The sequence below is a fragment of the Macrosteles quadrilineatus genome, unplaced genomic scaffold (assembly GCF_028750875.1).
Source record: "Macrosteles quadrilineatus isolate MER2022 unplaced genomic scaffold, UCM_ALF_1.0 Scaffold_3__2_contigs__length_128488019, whole genome shotgun sequence".
Lineage (NCBI taxonomy): Eukaryota > Metazoa > Arthropoda > Insecta > Hemiptera > Cicadellidae > Macrosteles > Macrosteles quadrilineatus.
In genome coordinates, this window is record NW_026542596.1 from 117,094,006 (window position 1) to 117,112,654 (window position 18,649).

Below are 18,649 nucleotides of genomic sequence, written 5' to 3' on the forward strand. Positions count from 1 at the left end.
AATTTCTTTTCAAACCATTTTATAGAGCTTAAAAAAAACAAATAATTTATAGTATATTGAAGCGTTATAATGCGCCTGATGGTTACGGAGAAAATTCAAAAAATTGTAAATTTAAAATTCCCATGTTATTTTTGGGAGAATAAGTCAATTGTTGTAGTTTGCTTGTCAAATTTGGAAAATACATTCATTTCTTAAACTATTAACATAAAAAAACACTTTTTACCCTCCATGCTGCAGCAAACCTAAGTAGGCCTACTCGTTAAACTAATTATATTTAAATAGGGAATAAATGTGATATCTTTAAGGAGACGTTTTAGTGTAAATCCAATCAGGCAAATGGAAATTCGCTTAGTCTGCAGGTTTGCTGCTGCGGGGGTGTTTTGTATTTAAAATGTGCTTCATAATGCTTTTAATTTGGATTGCGCGTTAAAAAACACCCTGTAGGTATATAAATATTTATAAAATCGACGCGCAATGTAAATAGTTTTTCTCAAAACTGCGACTTCAACATCATCCAGCGTTTAAGTCACTTCCTCGACGCCACGTGAGAAAGTTCGCGCTGAAGAGGCCGCTGATTGCTTTTAAAGACAAGCAGCTCTAATTGCTATGAAGCTTTGCAGTGCGAATTTCATGTCAATGTCAGTCGCTGAATTTGCAAATCATTCAGGTTAGTGAGAGCGCCACTGGACCAGTTCTTCGATTTGCAACCGGTTGAGCTGTTTATCTCGTTCGTCGGATTTGGAGTTGATTACGGCTGAAAAGCTGGTGTAAGAGATAAATATTTTACGATTTGGCATTTTATCTTGTTTTATTTTATGTTTCTAATCGAAGCCTGGAGTTAATGGGTTTTTATTTGGTGGCAGTTTGTGGGTTTTAATAATTTTCATTCAATAAACGAAAGTATAAATTAAATTATGTGGTAGAAAATATTCCCAGCTAATATCATCAAATTATTTTTGTTGTTGTTCATGTTTACCGTTTGCAACCCTTCTCTGTTTGTTAGACCCAAGTTGAATCGTTTTGACCTACTCTTTATAAGACGAGCACTCTTTCTTTCATCAACTCCAAAGTTTTTATACTCGAATGAAAAAATTTAGAGGACATAGATTACAAAGAACATAATCTATCTGAGTAAAGGAAAACAGTATATATTTTTCTACAATGAGCAATTAAAGTAATCGGTTTTTATTAGCTATTTTATGAAATTACCACCAAGAATTCCAGGTGAAAGAGTAGAATTAGAAGTAAAGTTTACCAGAGCATTAAAGATAAACCAACCCGTGCTGTATATTTTTCACTAGGAAAATTCAATACAAATGAGACTAATAATGCTAATTTGTTTCAATCCACTTTCCAAAAAGGAGTTAAATGCCTATTTGAATCAACCTGTTAATTGGTGACCAATTCGTAAAACCACTGATAAGAAAATAGAGTAAAATTGTAAGCGTAGTTTACCTTAGAACGCGCGATCAATCAATCACTGTTAACTGTGTATTGCGTCAGAAAACATTGCTAAATTAGTTAATTGAGACAATCCGCTTACCAAAATAGAGCTAAATATTTTCAAACTACACCAATCAACACCAATCAACGCTAATCAACACCAATCAACTCCACAGACCATACAAGTGATTCACTTATGGCTGTTTTACAAAAAAAGCCAAAATTGCAAACCAATTAATTACCTTTTTCCAATCATTGGCATTATTGGCAACTTAAAATGGTGTGGCAATTCGTGCTACAATTGCTTTAATCGTGACTAGGTCAATATGTACCTGACTACCTTCATTGCATTCCAACCTTCATTGTTTAGTAGAGTGTATATATCCTCGGTAAGATTTGTATCTTATTGATTGGATGATATTTTAGGGTTAATTACATTTGTCAATATTAATTGCAGTTGATATGGATGGATGTAAACCTAGCTTTATGCCTGTAGTACAAATCTACAGGAACACAATTACTTAAAAAGTTGAAAATTACTGTACTACTCTAGATACTCATGTGTACCTTGTTTATAAGCAGGTTGTAATGTGTTTTGTGGTATCCAACTAATAGAATACAAATATTTTAAACTTTTGTGTAGGGTAACCAGGTAAAAGGCTTTTTTCGATTCTCCTACAGTTGTAGCGTAAAACTTGAGAGATGTGATTTAAACTAAATGGAAGAATACCATTGGACTAAATTCTTAAAATGCTATCAAGAATATTAGCAAAATGTTAACAGCTTTGTATAGCCTTGTTTTTATAGCTGTTGGAATAAATTTTTAATTAATCAAAGTAAGCGGAATTGTTTTGGACTGATAACTGAAACAGTTGGTAAGTTATTGAACTATCTAATCATTGGAGTCACCTTATGACCACAAAATACACTCCTTTAGTAGATGTATCATCCTGCTGGAACAGCTGAACCCAATTTTATTGTTGGTTCTGTCTGGTGCACTAGGGGTTGTCTTTTGTTTAGAATTTTGTTTCTTGTTATTTTAGTAATTTAAAACCTTGTATAGTCAAACCAAACGATCTAACCATAAAAAATAACTCATCCACTAGTTATACAGGGTGAGTTTTAAATGAGTTTCCCCCCTACTTTTTTCTACATTTCTTAAGGGGAACCGGAGTTTTGCCAACGGGTGTCAGGTAGATGGGGGGGATGCCGTCGGCCACCTCTTGGTGCGGAGATTTGCCAACGGTGGGGGCGGGAGAAAGAGAGTGTGAGGGAGGGAGAGAGAGCGATTGTCAGGGTTGTCTACGCTTGGGGTTGACGACCAGGGTGATCACTGCGTTCATAGGAATGCAGTCGCATTGGGAGGAAATGTATAAGATTTTTGAGTCAGGAGCACTCATGACACATCGATTCTTGGAGTGATTATTAAAGAGCATCCATCTTTCTCATAACAGGAAAACGTACATATGTCCCCTAATGAGTTGAGTATTTATCCTTGTAAATTAATGTCTTCTTATACAGTAATTTTCAACTTTTTAGTAGCATACTCAAGCATAGTAGTACACGTGTCTTTAAGCGTCTTATTTTTTAGATGCACCAAAAATGTTCTTAAACTCTTCGCCTTAAATAATAAAAATAATTCAATTTATATTTACACCATTAAGTTCACCTAAACAAATAAATTAGCTCTAAGACGTTGCTATATTTGACAAGAGTTGTGTCTAAAATCCTGTTTTCATGCTGAGATAACGCTTTTATTATTTATATAATTATTTAAGGCTTGCAGTTATATCTCGCGTTTTCCCATATATTAATAACATTTTGTGTATCAAATCAAATGAAATAAAAATATATATAGGCTATGGCTTCGTTTAGTTGAGATTTATCCAATATTCGCTTACAAATCCCAGAAGGTCCTCGTAGCAGAAATCCTATCCAACATACTCAATACAACCACGTATTTTTGTGAGTTCACGTAGCAGCATACTCATATCCCTGTTATCTTTGTGGGCAACGAGCAAAATTTAGAAATTGGTATTTAGCCTTATTGTTAGTTTAATCAAGCATTCAAAATTCGCTGAGTATACAGATTTTCTGCAGCAGGGGTATTTGAATTTTATTTAAATTGGTAGCATTAGGATGGCAAATAACAGTAGTGGAATATGTTATATAACAGTCATAAAAAAATCGCACTAGCTAATTCGATTTTTTCTAGTGACCTTACTTAGCCTATTAATCTTGAAAATCTACTAAACTCCCCTCTTTGTCAGAATCAAAAACAGTACTGCATTATCATTTTTATTTTGAAGTAGTATTGAAAAAGTAAGCTTGTTTATGATATTGCCCAAGATTTTATGTTTGCGACTGAATCAAATTATATTGGAAAATACAAACACTTATAATAGATAGGCCTAATTACTTTAAAAGTTAAATAAATAATGATCAAATTTGCTTTTAGAGCAGAATGAAAGAACTAACTTTTTGATTTGAACATTCTACTTGATCATGGGCGAAGTCACAACGGGTGCTCTACTATAAATATATAGAAATTTTAAATGGTTCATATTATTTACATTATTTTAATTCCAACAGCAATTAGGTAAGAAGGTAGGGTAGCTTTGAAAAAAAAACTTGTTATAAAAATATTATACTTACAAGTACCTTAAATAATAAACACAATATCTAAGAAAATAAAATTCACAATGGAAATACAAAGAGATGAAATCAATTTTCTCGACTTAACAATTGGAAAAAACAATGAGAAACATTATTTTAAAATTTATAGAACAGCCACACAAACAGATCTTGTTATTCCTGCTGACTCAAATTCACCATGGCAACATAAAATGGCAAGCTTCAACTCTATGGTACACAGAATGTTAAGAGTACCTTTAAATGAAAATGATTACAATTTGGAAAAATCTATTATAAAAGCCTTACCTACAAAAAATGGATACAAGGATAGTTTAATAGACAAATTAATCAAGAAGATCAAAAATAAGAAAACCCAAAATTTAAACATAGAAGAGAAGAAGGAGTTTATTTGTCTTCCGTACAGTTCGGTATTAAACAAACCAATCAGGAAAACATTTCAAGCATCTAAATTCAAAATTAGCTATAGATCTAGAAACAACGCATTCGATTTAATTAATAAACTATCAAACAAGAACCCACAAACAATTAACAAATATGAAAAATCTGTAATATACAAAATTAAATGTCTAAATTGTCCCAAATTCTACATTGGTCAGACTGGAAGAACATTTTCATACAGATTCAAAGAACATATCCAAGCCGTAAAATCAAACAATAAAACATCCCAACGCTTTGAATCTTTAAAGGCATTCTGCACATCTACAGGAAAATATCTTTCTAACAGTATGAGTAGATTTTCTCTGCGATGCACACGAGCTAAGAAAAAAGGTTTTAAAGAAAGATGCTTGCCTATGTATTAATATATAGAAGATAGATGGTTACAACAATGTAGCTTATAAGCAATGTACTATTAAATATTTGTTGGTATTAAAAATTAAGAATTATAAGTAGGTACGGAACATATACTGTGTAAGTTAAACAAATATTACAAGGGTAAAGAGTTGATGTTTTGTAAAACTATGCTGTTTCCGATTTTAAATTTCTCAATGACCGCCATTTTGAATTGCTTGAACGTATACATGTGGTAGTCAACAAAAAGTAAGATCCTGTTAGTATTCATACATTGATCGACTTTAAAGTTGATTCCAATAATAGTTTAAAAGTTAAGAGGAATTAAATAAAAATAACAAACAAACCGACATGCAGAAAATTAGCCATTTTAGACCCATGTTTTTATATATGTTTTTTATTGACATAAAACACAAGTGGACAACATTTTTCCAGGGAGTTTTTATACACATCCTGTATAATATACACGCATAAAAATTAACAGTTATAAACAATCTGGAAACTTCTATCTACTGAAGTTAGCAGTTGTCTCGCACGTGACTTAGAAAATATAAAAAAAACGTCACTAATGAAGTTTGCATTCAACGTTAAATGATTGCATTCTGTTACGGTTATGTAAACCAACCGTATTTACTATTAACCGTATTTTTACTGTATTTTGCTAATGCAAAATAATTAATTAATGTGGCCACTGTTAAATGTTTATTTTAAACTATTTTACGGGTACTTTCCTGTTAAAGGGAACATTCATTATTATCGATCTGATTTCTTTCAATATATCGATAATTTTGTTTTCCTTTACGATCCTTACCTTCTGTTTTAATATCTTCAAACACATTTAAATTACAAATTGACAACTGATCTTGTTTAGGCAAAACATAAATAAGTAAAACTGTTCTACTAATATAACCAACCAAACTTGCTGGGTTTGCTGTATCTTTTAAAATGTCGTTTGATAACAGAAAAGGCATGTGAGTAATATGAAACGGAATTTGGAAATTTTACAGCAAGTTTGGTTGGTTAGGTAAGGTTCGTTTAGAACATTTTAATTTCAATATAATATTTTTAAATTGTTTGTTGATACTGAACAATATTTACCTATCGTAGTTGTCAGCTGACATCTCGTTCATTATCGGATCAAAAATAGAATATCGATGTATCGGAAAGAAATCATCGATAATAATGAATGTTCCCGTTAACAGGAAAGTACCATTTTACGCAATGCGGCCAAGGCCAAAATTAGTACAGCAGCTACTATGGTTGTACCAACTATTATATTAGTTTTCTGAATCTAACCATTTGAATCCACAGTTAAATGTATGTAAATATTAAAACATATACATATTTTAAATAGCGTATCCTGGAAGATGTTATTACGGAATATGTGCGTTTTCATTTTACGGATAAGGCGGATACACTTAACAATCACACGTCCTTTACACAAGAAACAGTGTGTCAAGAGTGCTTCCTGGCTCAAAAATTCAATACATTTCCTTTCTCAGTCAGAGGTGCATAACTGCATTCCTTTGAACACAGTCAGCATCCTGCATGGTTTGTCCACCCCTAGCGGAAGCCACCCTCACGGTCACGTGTAATCTCTCTCTCTTCCATCCCCCTCTCGCGCCAACCCCCAACCGTTGGCAAAACTCCGCAGTATGAGGAATTCGCGGATGGGGACCCTTTCTACCTGATACCCGTTGGCAAAACTCCTACACTCTTTCTTAAGATATCAACTCCGGACCACGTCAGATCATTGTAAAGTAGTAAGTACTACATTTTGACTGGGTATAAATTTTTGGCCGCCATCTTGGATCCGCCATATTGGATACAAAGTTTTTTTTCAAATGTAAAGGTAGGGTTGTGACCCATTAATCCAAACCATAATTTTACGCTGATTACAATGTCGCAAATAGTTTTTAAAAATCTTGATCCGTTCTAAAGTTATAAGGACTTCTTATAACTTTATTTTTAGCGCATTTTAGCATTGTGCATTTACAAACTAAGACTATAATCTCAAAATAGTGCTAGATAAAGATAAGTATACACCACCATTCATTGTCGACCTATTTTCACTTGGTTATGACGGATGTATTTTTTTCGGCCGCCATCTTGGATCCGCCATTTTGAAATGTGACAAATTAATTTAAATATGAAGGTGGTGTTGTGACCCATCATTTTCAACTACTTTTTTATGTTGAACTCAATGCCGCAATCCGTTTTTGGTTATCAAGCTTTCTTGATGAAATATTAAAATGATCTAATTTAACATTTCAATAATTCAACAACTAAACTTGCAAATGAAAAACTTATTGCGGCATTGAGTTCAGCATAAAAAAGTAGTCCAAAATGATGGGTCACAACACCACCTTCATATTAAAATTAATTTGTCACATTTCAAAATGGCGGATCCAAGATGGTGGCCGAAAAAAATACATCCGTCATAACCAAGTGAAAATAGGTCGACAATGAATGGTGGTGTATACTTATCTTTATCTAGCACTATTTTGAGATTAAGGTCTTAGTTTGTAAATGCACAATGTTAAAATGGGCTAAAAATAAAGTTATTAAAAGTCCTTATAACTTTAGAACAGATCAAGATTTTTAGAAACTATTTGCGGCATTGTAATCAGCGTAAAATTCCTGTTTGGAATAATGGGTCACAACCCTACCTTTACATTTGAAAAAAAACTTTGTATCCAATATGGCGGATCCAAGATGGCGGCTAAAAATTTATACCCAGAAAAAAATGAAGTACTTACTACTCTACAATGATCTGACGTGGTCCGGAGTTGATATCTTAAGAAATGTAGAAAAAAGTTGGGGGGGGACTCATTTAAAAATCACCCTGTACATATAACCAAACAGTAAAGCCCAAATCATGAAATTAACCCTAAAATAATTAAAAACTAAATTTAATCAACAATAGCAATCAGTGTCACCGGACATGAACTAGACACGATAAACGAGCATCAAAATTTACAATGGGATGAGTCTGCTAACTTGTTATTAGTTAGTCTATGTTATTGCCTGGTGACAGACTGTTTCGACAATTTCCTATATTTGATCATAACTCAGATTACTAAGGGCGCAGTTGACGTGTTATTTCGTAACAGTAAATATCACTCGTTGTTGACAAAACTAAGCAGTAGGTTTTCACTAATTAGCTTGTCAGTTAAAATATCGAAAATATTTACTAAACTTTTATCCTTTTATCGTCGGCTTTTTGGTGTATAAAACATTACATGTCAAAAACTTTTGCATAATTCTCTCCACCACTTCTAGGGTGACTTTTCTGGATATTACCATGGTGTAACCCTCTCATTACTTCTTACTGGTATCTCTCTCATTGACATGTAAAACGTAATAAGATTAAACTGAATTAACTTGTCATAAATAAATAAGGTATTTATTCGTACAACTGCTTTTTTCCATTCGGAATCCTACGGTGACTCATTCATTTACTACACGTACCATTGTACCTGACAACGCGGGCCTTCTTGCACTGATTATAGTACGCAAAGTAACTGATTCCTGCATAGTTACTTTCCCGCACTCATTTCAATTTGTCGCACTCATTTTACTTTCCCGCACTCCAGTATTTTAACCAAATAACACAAAATAGTGGGCCTCTATTAGTCACGAAATACGGGTATGCATCAAAACAAGTTGGCAACACTGTAAAACATCCTGTAATCATCAACCCTTTAAACTGATGTTCTTAGGCGTATTCTGGAACTCCCAAGGATGAAAAGCTGCTGTTTCACTAGCAGCTACTGGTGTCTCCATCAACAGCGTAGTTCAATGTATACGTTGAGAACACAGAGGTAAAGCGTAAACAGCAAAACTCAACCATAATCACCACTTGTTTGAGACAATAGCGGGAATGCGAAGAACGTTGTAAGAGCTGAACCAGAATGTGTTCCTGGAAAACAAAACAGATGTCAACATGGCGGATACTAGTCCAGGATGTCATATCCAGAACAGGAAAATGATCAGTGATCTTTGTTGAATTGTGAAACATTTGAAGCATGAATTAAACGCGATGATGTGAAATTACAGCATTAGATGAACATAAGTAAGAGAGATACAGTTAGTAAAACACTCGTACAAAGGTGAGAGGAACATTTTAAAGAGGTGTGGATGTTAAAGTGGCATAACAGAAACAAAGGGACGGTTTGTTGCACCAAAGAGAAAAGAGGCATAAGAAAATATGTATACAACATTATTGTCATGATAGTGTTAGCACAGGTCGTAATTTAGGATTTTCTAAAATATTGGATAAAGATACTATGATATTGTGAAGGGTTTTGTGGATGTGTTGGAGATTATGTAAACAATATGCGATTTTAACGATCGAAACACGTTTACGTAGAATCCTTGCCTTTTAAATATTTAAATTATAAAAGGGAAGGCTGATTTAGTTTTGAAATTGGTTCAGGCATTTACTACAGAAGAGAAATTTGTGTTTGGAGACTATCAAGTTGTGTATTTTTGAAAATATGCATGGTTATAAATAAATGATTAACCAAAAACTTTTATACTTGTAACATCGAAATATGCACTCTGCACTGGTCGTGTACTAACATTTCAGTAATTATAGTAAAATTGTGTATCGTTCGTGGATTCATGGGATAATTTTGCAAAATTTGCATTTGTAAAACTAAACCATATAGCAAATCAGGGGTTATTTTACTATCTAACCATACCATTGTAAAACTCATTCAATTTAGGAACCTTCCTCTTATTTCCTAACAAACTACTGTAGTGAAACCAGCTGGACAGACAGTAGATATAAATTATACCAATAACTATCGCAATCCAAGGTGCTTCCTATTGTCGAGGAAGCATTGTTGATTGGTTGATTGACAGTAAAGCACAATGAAAGGAAACTGATGCAACCCACAAGGTTGTGCCTTGGGCCCCTCGCTGTTTTGCGGCTACACATTCCTACACATGTGATTAGCCTGTTATATCTAGGTCAGGGAGTGAGGCGTGTACCATTGCCCAAATGCAAAAATAAAATCCTTTCAGTCGTGATCGTGTAATTCGGGGCTTTGCGAAGGGCGTCCAAAGGCGATTTCCAAATTGGTCCGCCTGCAAGGGTAATTGGTTCTCTCCTACAAGAGTAATTTAAGCGTTTATACCTTTTGGGCGTGATTTGGAACTTTTCATGGCTAGTGAGATAGCCTCACAATGTCTTTGAAGTGCTTTATTCTTTAACTTTTGGATACTGAAGTAGAAATGCTATCTAAATGTTGCTAGCTGTAAACAATTTGTGTTTATAACAGCATAGTTGAATGAGCCAAAACGTCTAAGATTATATTTTTCCCTTTATGTTATTGAGATAGTTAGTTGTTGATACAGCATAACCCACAAATGCTGCAGTCCACAATGATTATCTTTCTTAGGGGGTTAGGTTAAAAAGGTGGCGTATTTAACAGAAATGACTAATTTTCATCGATTTCATTGCACATTCTATATGGTCACACCTTTCAAATAGGAATTTGATATCTAGTTATATATATATACACTACGAGTATTGTCTATATGATAATTCTAAGATTAATAATTATTACTACACCATTGAATGGAGTAGGCATAGGCAGTTAAAAAGTACTTTGAAAAGAAAGCTGTAGTTTTTACATTAAACCTTTGCAAAAGTACTCAAAGTCAACGAATTAGCTTATAGTACTTTAAATCAGACGCATAAGAAAAAAAATTAATATCTTTAATTTGACTATTTTTTTACATAGGCTAGTTACAAAACTCATTTAAGGTTAAAAAAGTTTGATTCCTTTATAATTGGAATTTTATTATTCAGACAACAAATAATACTTTGATAGCCTAGTGCAATTTACTAACTTTGAATATGAATATTTGATGCTAATTTGTATTTTTCTGTTTCAGGCAAAAACTAACGGACAGCAATGGCAAGGCACTCAAATCCTCCAAACTTAATCCAGACATGTACGACCCATTCTCCAATAGAGACATGACCCATGCTACTCCGTAAGTATATGCTAGTTATAAATTAAATTGTAATCCGACAACATGACCAAATTATTAAAAAGTCTGGAAATTAATGTAGGAATTCATAAAAAGAGGGGAATTAACTTTTCGAGCAAGGATACATTTAACAGAGACTGGTTTTCCTGAGATTTCAATAACATTTGTTTCTATTTTGGTAATTTAAATATGCACCTATGTAATACACCATTTAAATGGACGGTTTGTGGTTTGATCATATATTGATAAATCATACATTAACGGTTATTGTGGTTTGATGGTGAGGGTAGAACCGTACTACCTTAGTACCTAATTGTCTTCTAAACACTATTGGATACTATTTTGGAATTTTGGTAACATCAGTGTTTTTGCATTTTCAAAACATGTCAAAGAAAATATGGCTGAAATTAAATAATTTAGAATGATCAGGCTTTATTTTTAAAGACAGAAACGGAGAGTTTTGCGTTTAGGTAAATTGCACAAAGACAGTTTAGACAAAAACGAAACTGTTTCTAATTGTTTTGTGCGAAATAAATATATTCCTAAGAGATTTAAAGGCGATTTCTTACAAATTAGACAATAGTTTCTCCCTCTATTCTCAGAACCGAATTCACATCAACCATTTTTTTCTTCTTAACTACATCATTTGACAACAACTACATCATTGGCCCTCTCGTTGGCCAAGTCTTCTGTAAACTTTGACTACTCCAACAAGAAAAACAGTTTGACATAAAGGTGAAACACTAAACATTTAGAAAGTACCATAGGCAAACTAAGCCTGCAGGACCTCCTCTAACTGGATGCAACTGGATTTTGCTGGATCAGAATATCCCCATCTCACTCGTCAATCATCAAAAGTGATTTACATAAGTGAGTTCGTCCTCTTGAATCGGGGGCTCTTAGCTCTTGGACCACTTTCCTATAAGTGAAATATGATACCTCTTTGTTTTTCATATGACTTAACAACTAATTAAAGTGTTATTGTACCAAGGAGATTTATTTAGTACTACAAGTGCATTATTGGGTCTTTGCTGAATAGTTGTGTAGTGCGGTTTTTTATGAAAACTTTTAGCTTTGCGATGGGTTTAAAATACTAAGAGGTGTTATTTACGGTAGCTATAGAAAACGGTAAAATTTGTACTTTATTAATTTTAAAAACTCAATCGGGCCCCTTGCCTGTTTATTACGATTATCCATACCATTTGTCAAAATGTATTTAAATAACCGATGAAGACGCTGAGACAAAAACATGAATGCATATTGTAGTTCTGGGTAGGTAAATTATTTTTCTAAATTATCGTGTAAACTGGTTTTGAATATTGTAAAACCGGAAACATTTCTAAATTTTTAATCGTATAAGCATCTTCGATTCCTAACACTGTTGAACTATTCCAATCGATTTTTCATTATGCTTCGATTAGTTCTCTATCGTGCGCAAATTCATAGTTTTCGGATAACTTGAAGTAGATAGTAGAAAAAACATATGGCAAATTTTTCGGTTCGCTTACCTCAAAATTTGATCAGTGCATTATGAAAACGGTACTAATCACACGATATTTAAAGCTATGTTTGTAAACAACAGAAATGTAAACATTGAAGACTACTTTGTATAGCCTCAAGTTATGCGGTCCAATTTTGTAACGATTATAAGGTTATTTCCACACTATGATGAAAATAGTTGTTCATCACACGGAGCGCTAACAAGGCTACAAGATCGCGCCACTCATCTTACACTCATCTCCAATCATACTTGGCTTAAAATACCTACTTTGTATGGTCGCCATTTCACTATAAAGTATTAAAGTATTAAAGTATTAAAGCGAAAATGTCTTTTTGGTACTACTGTAGTATCGTATTGCCATTGCGTACCAAAAAGAGTCACTTTCGCTCCTAGTGATGAAAACCACTTTTATAAAAAGGACAAAAGAGGTGATGGTGTTATGCTAAAATCAAATGCATTTCCTAAATGTAAAATCAAATGCCTATTACAATAGTTAACATACTAATATTGTATGTACACATCTGCGTTTGAATCCAAAACTCCGAATCTTAAATTCGAATTTTAAATCTCCGACAAACTTTATCAGGAACAAAATCCCTTTTTCGTATTTTACTTTGCATTTATAGATTGAAAAAAAGTTACAAAGTACGACTATAACGTTTTACGCCAGTTGTACGAAGAAGCTACAATGAGCATGGTTAATTACCCAACAGGAAACAGTTAAGAACAAACTTTGTTACAACAAACCCAGTAGTGAAGAGTGAAAGCAACGAGTTTGTAGCTTAAAACGTCGTTTAATTCTGTTTCTGATTGCCGGGTTTTCTCCCCGGGCATGATGCGAATTTAATGATTGTCACGACTGCTAAATCTCAGTTCCGGTTTAGAATTTGGCGAGCTAATAGTTGACGATTTCCTCTTCTTTTTTGCAATAAAATATTGCTTCTTCAGAAAACATAATTTCCAACCATGTATCTTATTCGTTTTAAAATTTGAGCACTCATTATTGGATCTGTTCAACTTTTGTTGGGATTTTGAAGTACTGTGTTCAAATTTACTATCCCTACTGTTACAAACTAATAAGATTAGGAACCGATTGGCGTGTTTAAAAATCCCCGAAGCTAAAGAATATAGTGCATTCGCATTCGTTAGTAGTTAGTCAAGCAGTTACATTTTGGGGAGCGAGCAAGCTGGTCTAGTTGTAGAGCGTGGGGCTTCGGTGTCCGAGGTCCCGCGTTCAAATCCGGCCAATCATCAATGGGTTTTATCTATGTGATAGGATAGTGCCGCGACCCTCTAGGACTAGCCTGAAGTAATGTTTAAAACAGTCCCGGGCTAGAACTAGCGTCCTAGGACGTGACAAAAAGCCAAGTAGGTATTTATTCCGATTTTAAACAAATTCTGAGGAAATCAAACGTACGAATTGACGCTTTTTAAAACCATGCTTCAAAGCCAGTTGTGCTAAGCTATCCTTAGTTTTGAAGGATAGCTTAGCTATTTCTTGTTACAACTCATTCGACTATTAATTGGGTATGATGATGATTGGAGTGTCCGTTTGAAATCAATCACCACTCACCATATTAACTATAACTGTCTTGTGAGTTAACAGTTTAAATAAGTTTCCAAGTGTTAAACTATTTATACTTAGGTACTTTCTGTAAATTCAACAACACTTACAAAACTGATAAGACAGTTATTATTTTTCACCCAAATTACTAGGACCTAGAAACACTGTTTAAGATCACAAGCTCATGCTTTAGTATCCCTGTTTACTTCATTCCGACCAGCTGATTTTATTTCTTGCATTGTTGTCTACAAGGTTTAGTCTCTAGAATAGAATTTATTAACATTTGAAGGAAATTCAATACGGTGTTTTGGCAAGCTTAAAGAGTATTGTAGAGGACAAAGTACAGTAAAAGTAAATAATTATTTTTCTGTCAAAAAAGACATGAAATCATATTTCCATGTGAGACAGTATAAAATAAACTATTTATACTTGTTAACAATTCAATGAAACCGCATCTGTAGCAAACTAAAACGTAATAAATTCTCTGTAACACTAAACCGAATAAGAAACAATGCAACAGTACAACAGCTGATCGGCAATGAAGTAAAGGACATAGCTACCAACATGTGAGCTTCTTTTGTCTACAGTGTCTTTGTACTTGTTATTTCGGTTACGTTAAAACACCCTTTACATATTTATTTACCCTCGGAAAGCTATGAAGGCTGATTTATTCTGTTACTACTTTTATCCTATGACTACAGTTAAAGTCTTGTGTTGAGACAGGACTAACCAGCCAAGGACATCCGCTCCTGTCGTACATTCACTTACATTGCGTGTCCGGTTCTCCAGGTGTTATGATCGAGTATTATGTCTTCATTACAGTAACACATTACTTTGATGTTCTTGCTTCTGAAGACTCATTTCCGCCAAACAAGAAGTTTTATTTGTACTTCCTGAGGTCTGTAAAAGAAGTTGGAAAAATAATGTGTAAAGAAAATAAGGCTCAGAAATAAGTACAATTGATTTAGTTGTATTTGTTTCTTTGTTTTCTGCATGCGATTTTAAAAGTTTTAACACGCCAGTAGTGTTTTTAGAAGGTAATAGACCCTTGTTTATACATTCAGTACCATACACTGCAATGGTTACTGGGATGTTACATCTTCCTTAGTAATAAAAAAATCATCATACAGCCAAGTCTGATGGTCAAGAGTAATACCTGATGTTCAAAATCTGACCCTGACCATTAAAAAGAATCGTCAGAGATCGAACCCGATCATAATACACTTATACAATAAATACCTTGATAACAAGTCTCTCTTGGGGTCAAATACGACTTGTTATTGAGGTCGACCCCTTATCGAGGTTTGCAATAACATTTAATCAAGGGTGGTATAAATCAAGGACACTAATTATTATCAAGGGTCACTTGTCATTGAGGGTCTTTCATCAGTCATTTTCGTCTTTCATCGGGAGCCACTTTAGTAGAGTTTCCAGTATGCTTAGTTTAAATTGGCTTATCTTGACCAAATCGCATTTTTCGAACTTCTAAACCAAACGACGCTATTATCCTATCTCCTTGGAACACAATTTCCGGCAACATGGAGGAGGAAAAGAGGAAAGAGTTGGAGCGGGTGGGCATTAATGGCACCAACTGACCTGAGTCAGGTGGTTGGGTATTCCTGAATTGCGCCAACTACACCAGGGAACCACCCGATAAGTTCATTAACTGGGCCACAGGTGGCGGCCCTCTTTCACTGTATAATTGAGTAGGTTATGTCAGGTTAGGTTAGGTTAAGTTAGGTTAGGTTAGGATGACACGTAAACAAGTTTATTCCTTTTGCCGGCAACTTACTCCGACCTGACTTGGGCTTGGCGCAACTAAGGAAAATTCTGTTGGGACCCTTTGAGGGCTTGGCACAATTAAGGAACTCTTTGGCGCAATTGACGCACGACCCATTTCTGTATACCACAATAAGATTTTATTGACCATAATAAGATAGTATACATTCGTTAAAGATTTATTGAGACATATTTTTCCAGAGACACCGGTGCGTTGCTGCATCTACTGAAGAGCAGTTTAGGCTCTGGCATCCTCGCGATGCCCAACGCCTTCAAGAACGGAGGTCTCGGGTTCGGTGTCATCGGAACCATCATTGTAGGCATCATCTGCACCCACTGCGTTCAGATGCTGGTAAGTACTCGCAGATTGTAAAATGTTAATAAGTACAAACTGTTGACAATAATAACACTTTTAGCTTATGATGACGCAAAAATATCTAAAATTGATTACTATGTGTATGCAACAATATAGAACATCTGTAATCGCCTCTGAAGCGAAAATTTGCACATACTAAACGTGCTAAAAGAAGACGTTGTTGGACTATATCACATGTTTCCCAACTTTGTTATATACCGAAAATATTTATTAGGAATCTTTTCTCTATTGGCCGTCATAAGGTGGCTTTATGCTCAAAGTTTGTTCTTACGTGACAAATACACTCTATGTATTGAGTCACAAAATGATAAAACAATTTCTTAATTGCATACAGATGATGTATTTGCAAGTATTGCTTACAAACACATATGAGACAGGGATTAACTTGGGTTCAAACATATCCAAGAAAAAGAACGAAAGTCTACGTAAATTGACTGTATACAGTAACAGTTTTAAGTCTAAAGTATGAGTGAGTATAATGACGTACTCACTAGTGACGTAGAAATGACGTCACAAAACTAGTGCTGCCCGTCACCGGTTTTTCGCTTCTCCCGAGTAGTGAATTGTCGGAACGTCAGAAACCGGAACCCAGGAACGAACCACACGTCCTGCTCCTGGGGTTCCCCTATCTTGGACTTGAACCATCGTCGTCTTGTTTCCTTGTGCAAGTTCAGGACCAACTTCCGAACCAGATCCTGGGATTTCTCATTCCTTGACCTTGAACCTTTACTGTCTGGTTTTCCTTGTTCATGTTTTCAGTTTAGCATTCTCTTGCACCCACGAGTAGTCAAAGGTGTCAAGGATGAAGTTTGTTTAGCTTTTCGAATGAGTTTTCTAACGTCTACGACTCTTTCAGAAAATGTTTGTAGGGCTCTTTGGTGTTCATAGGCTTTTCAGGCATTGTTTTGATCCTTCTCAATCACATCTCTATGCATAGTTTCAGTAAACAAAGTATGTGGATTCATTATTCTTCTTGTAAACTCCTTTGTTTTACAAAGATTTTAAAAAGCAAACTTCGAGTACGAATATCATATAACACTTATATTCAATTGTAAGGGGCTTGGGCCGGATTCCGTTAATGGTTTTTAAATGTCAGATGAAAAATGCCACTTGCTTGGACAATAAAAACAACTGTCTCATACGATTCTCTTTTGCTAATACCATTTCAAAATAAGACATACTTAAGTTTACATGTGTACGTATAATTTGTTTTTCCGCTGGAAACATTTGTAATTTTTAACCTTTACAAAAATATTCTACCGAGCAATAGCTGAAGAACTGACAGCACATTTGCATAACAAAACGGCCACTCTTCAAAAATAAAGTTATGATTGATGGTTAAGTCATTCAACCGGACTAGGTCACGTGATGTTCACGTGTGACCTTGGTCACAACAATGCTAACAATCACAAGCTGTCCATTGTTGGCCCCAAGGCCTTGCTTGCGTTTCCTAGAAGATATTGTTTATTTTCCTTCGCAAACATTGTCAACGCTCTTGCTGAGGGTTATAATTGGAAAGTCAATTCTTGAGTTTTACCACTGTCTGTCGCAATAGGTAATTTGTGAGTTAATGTTAGTGTTGGGAGAAAGAGTTAAACAATAGTTTTTATGGTTTTATATTGTGTACGTTTCTTCGTAGATTTTCCTGCTAAGTAAACTCACTTGAGCCCTACACCGTCTTAAATAATTGATAATGTATGTAGATTTCTGTCATACTGATAAATAATTACAAATATTACACTGAAATATAAATCATACTATATTAAGTATCATCTTTTTAGGAGCTTGGATGTCACTAGCTCGTGTAGAATTCATTCTATAAAATTCCTGTTAAAATTCTTGAATCAGCTATTTATGCTTTAAACAATGTTTAATTAATTTTCAGTCACTTTATTGGTGTAATATTTGTCTCTTTTTTGTATATTGCCAATTGCTGGCACCAAGATTCGTAGGTTCTAGTAAGTAATTAGTTATGGCCAATTCACCTTTGGTACTAGTTTACCTATTGGAAACTACTAGTAATATAAGATAGCTTTAGTAACATCTATATTATTCAAATCATTTGTTTTATTTTTGTGTGCAACAAATAGAATCCTAAAAATTTTTTTATAGGCATATTGGGTATCAATTTAAAGCTCTTATCCTCTAGATGCGACTTTTGTGGGTTTGGATTATATCCCGTTAAGCCCTTCGTAGTTTGTGCTGAATTCTGTTTTCAATCACCTGAACTTTTTCAAGTTTACATTTGTTTACATCAAAACAGTATGTTTTATCTATGGTCATGATACAATTTTGTTTACATTCATACGAAAATGTGGTTATCTTTAGTTGGAGTTGGTGATGTTACAGTGAATTCAAGTAAAATGTTGTAATGTTATTTTTATAATATGTAAAGAAGAAAATGACTTACGTTGGATTTTGTTTTCATTTTATATTTGATTAGTATTTGTATCTTTTTTAAGATGCCTCCAAGAGATCACGCACGCAATGAAAATAATAGGACTCACAATGCAAATAACAGAGATATGATGAAAAT

General features: G+C 34.3%; 1 protein-coding gene across 1 annotated transcript in view; it reads left to right on the forward strand.

Annotated features, from left to right (window-relative positions):
• Nucleotides 1-18,649, forward strand: part of LOC128990863 (proton-coupled amino acid transporter-like protein pathetic) — a 71,576-nt gene that overhangs the window by 21,868 nt on the left and 31,059 nt on the right. The window contains exons 3-4 of the mRNA XM_054413486.1: nucleotides 10,795-10,896; nucleotides 15,939-16,089. Coding sequence (XP_054269461.1) covers nucleotides 10,795-10,896; nucleotides 15,939-16,089 — 253 coding nt within the window. The remainder of the gene's footprint in view (nucleotides 1-10,794; nucleotides 10,897-15,938; nucleotides 16,090-18,649) is intronic.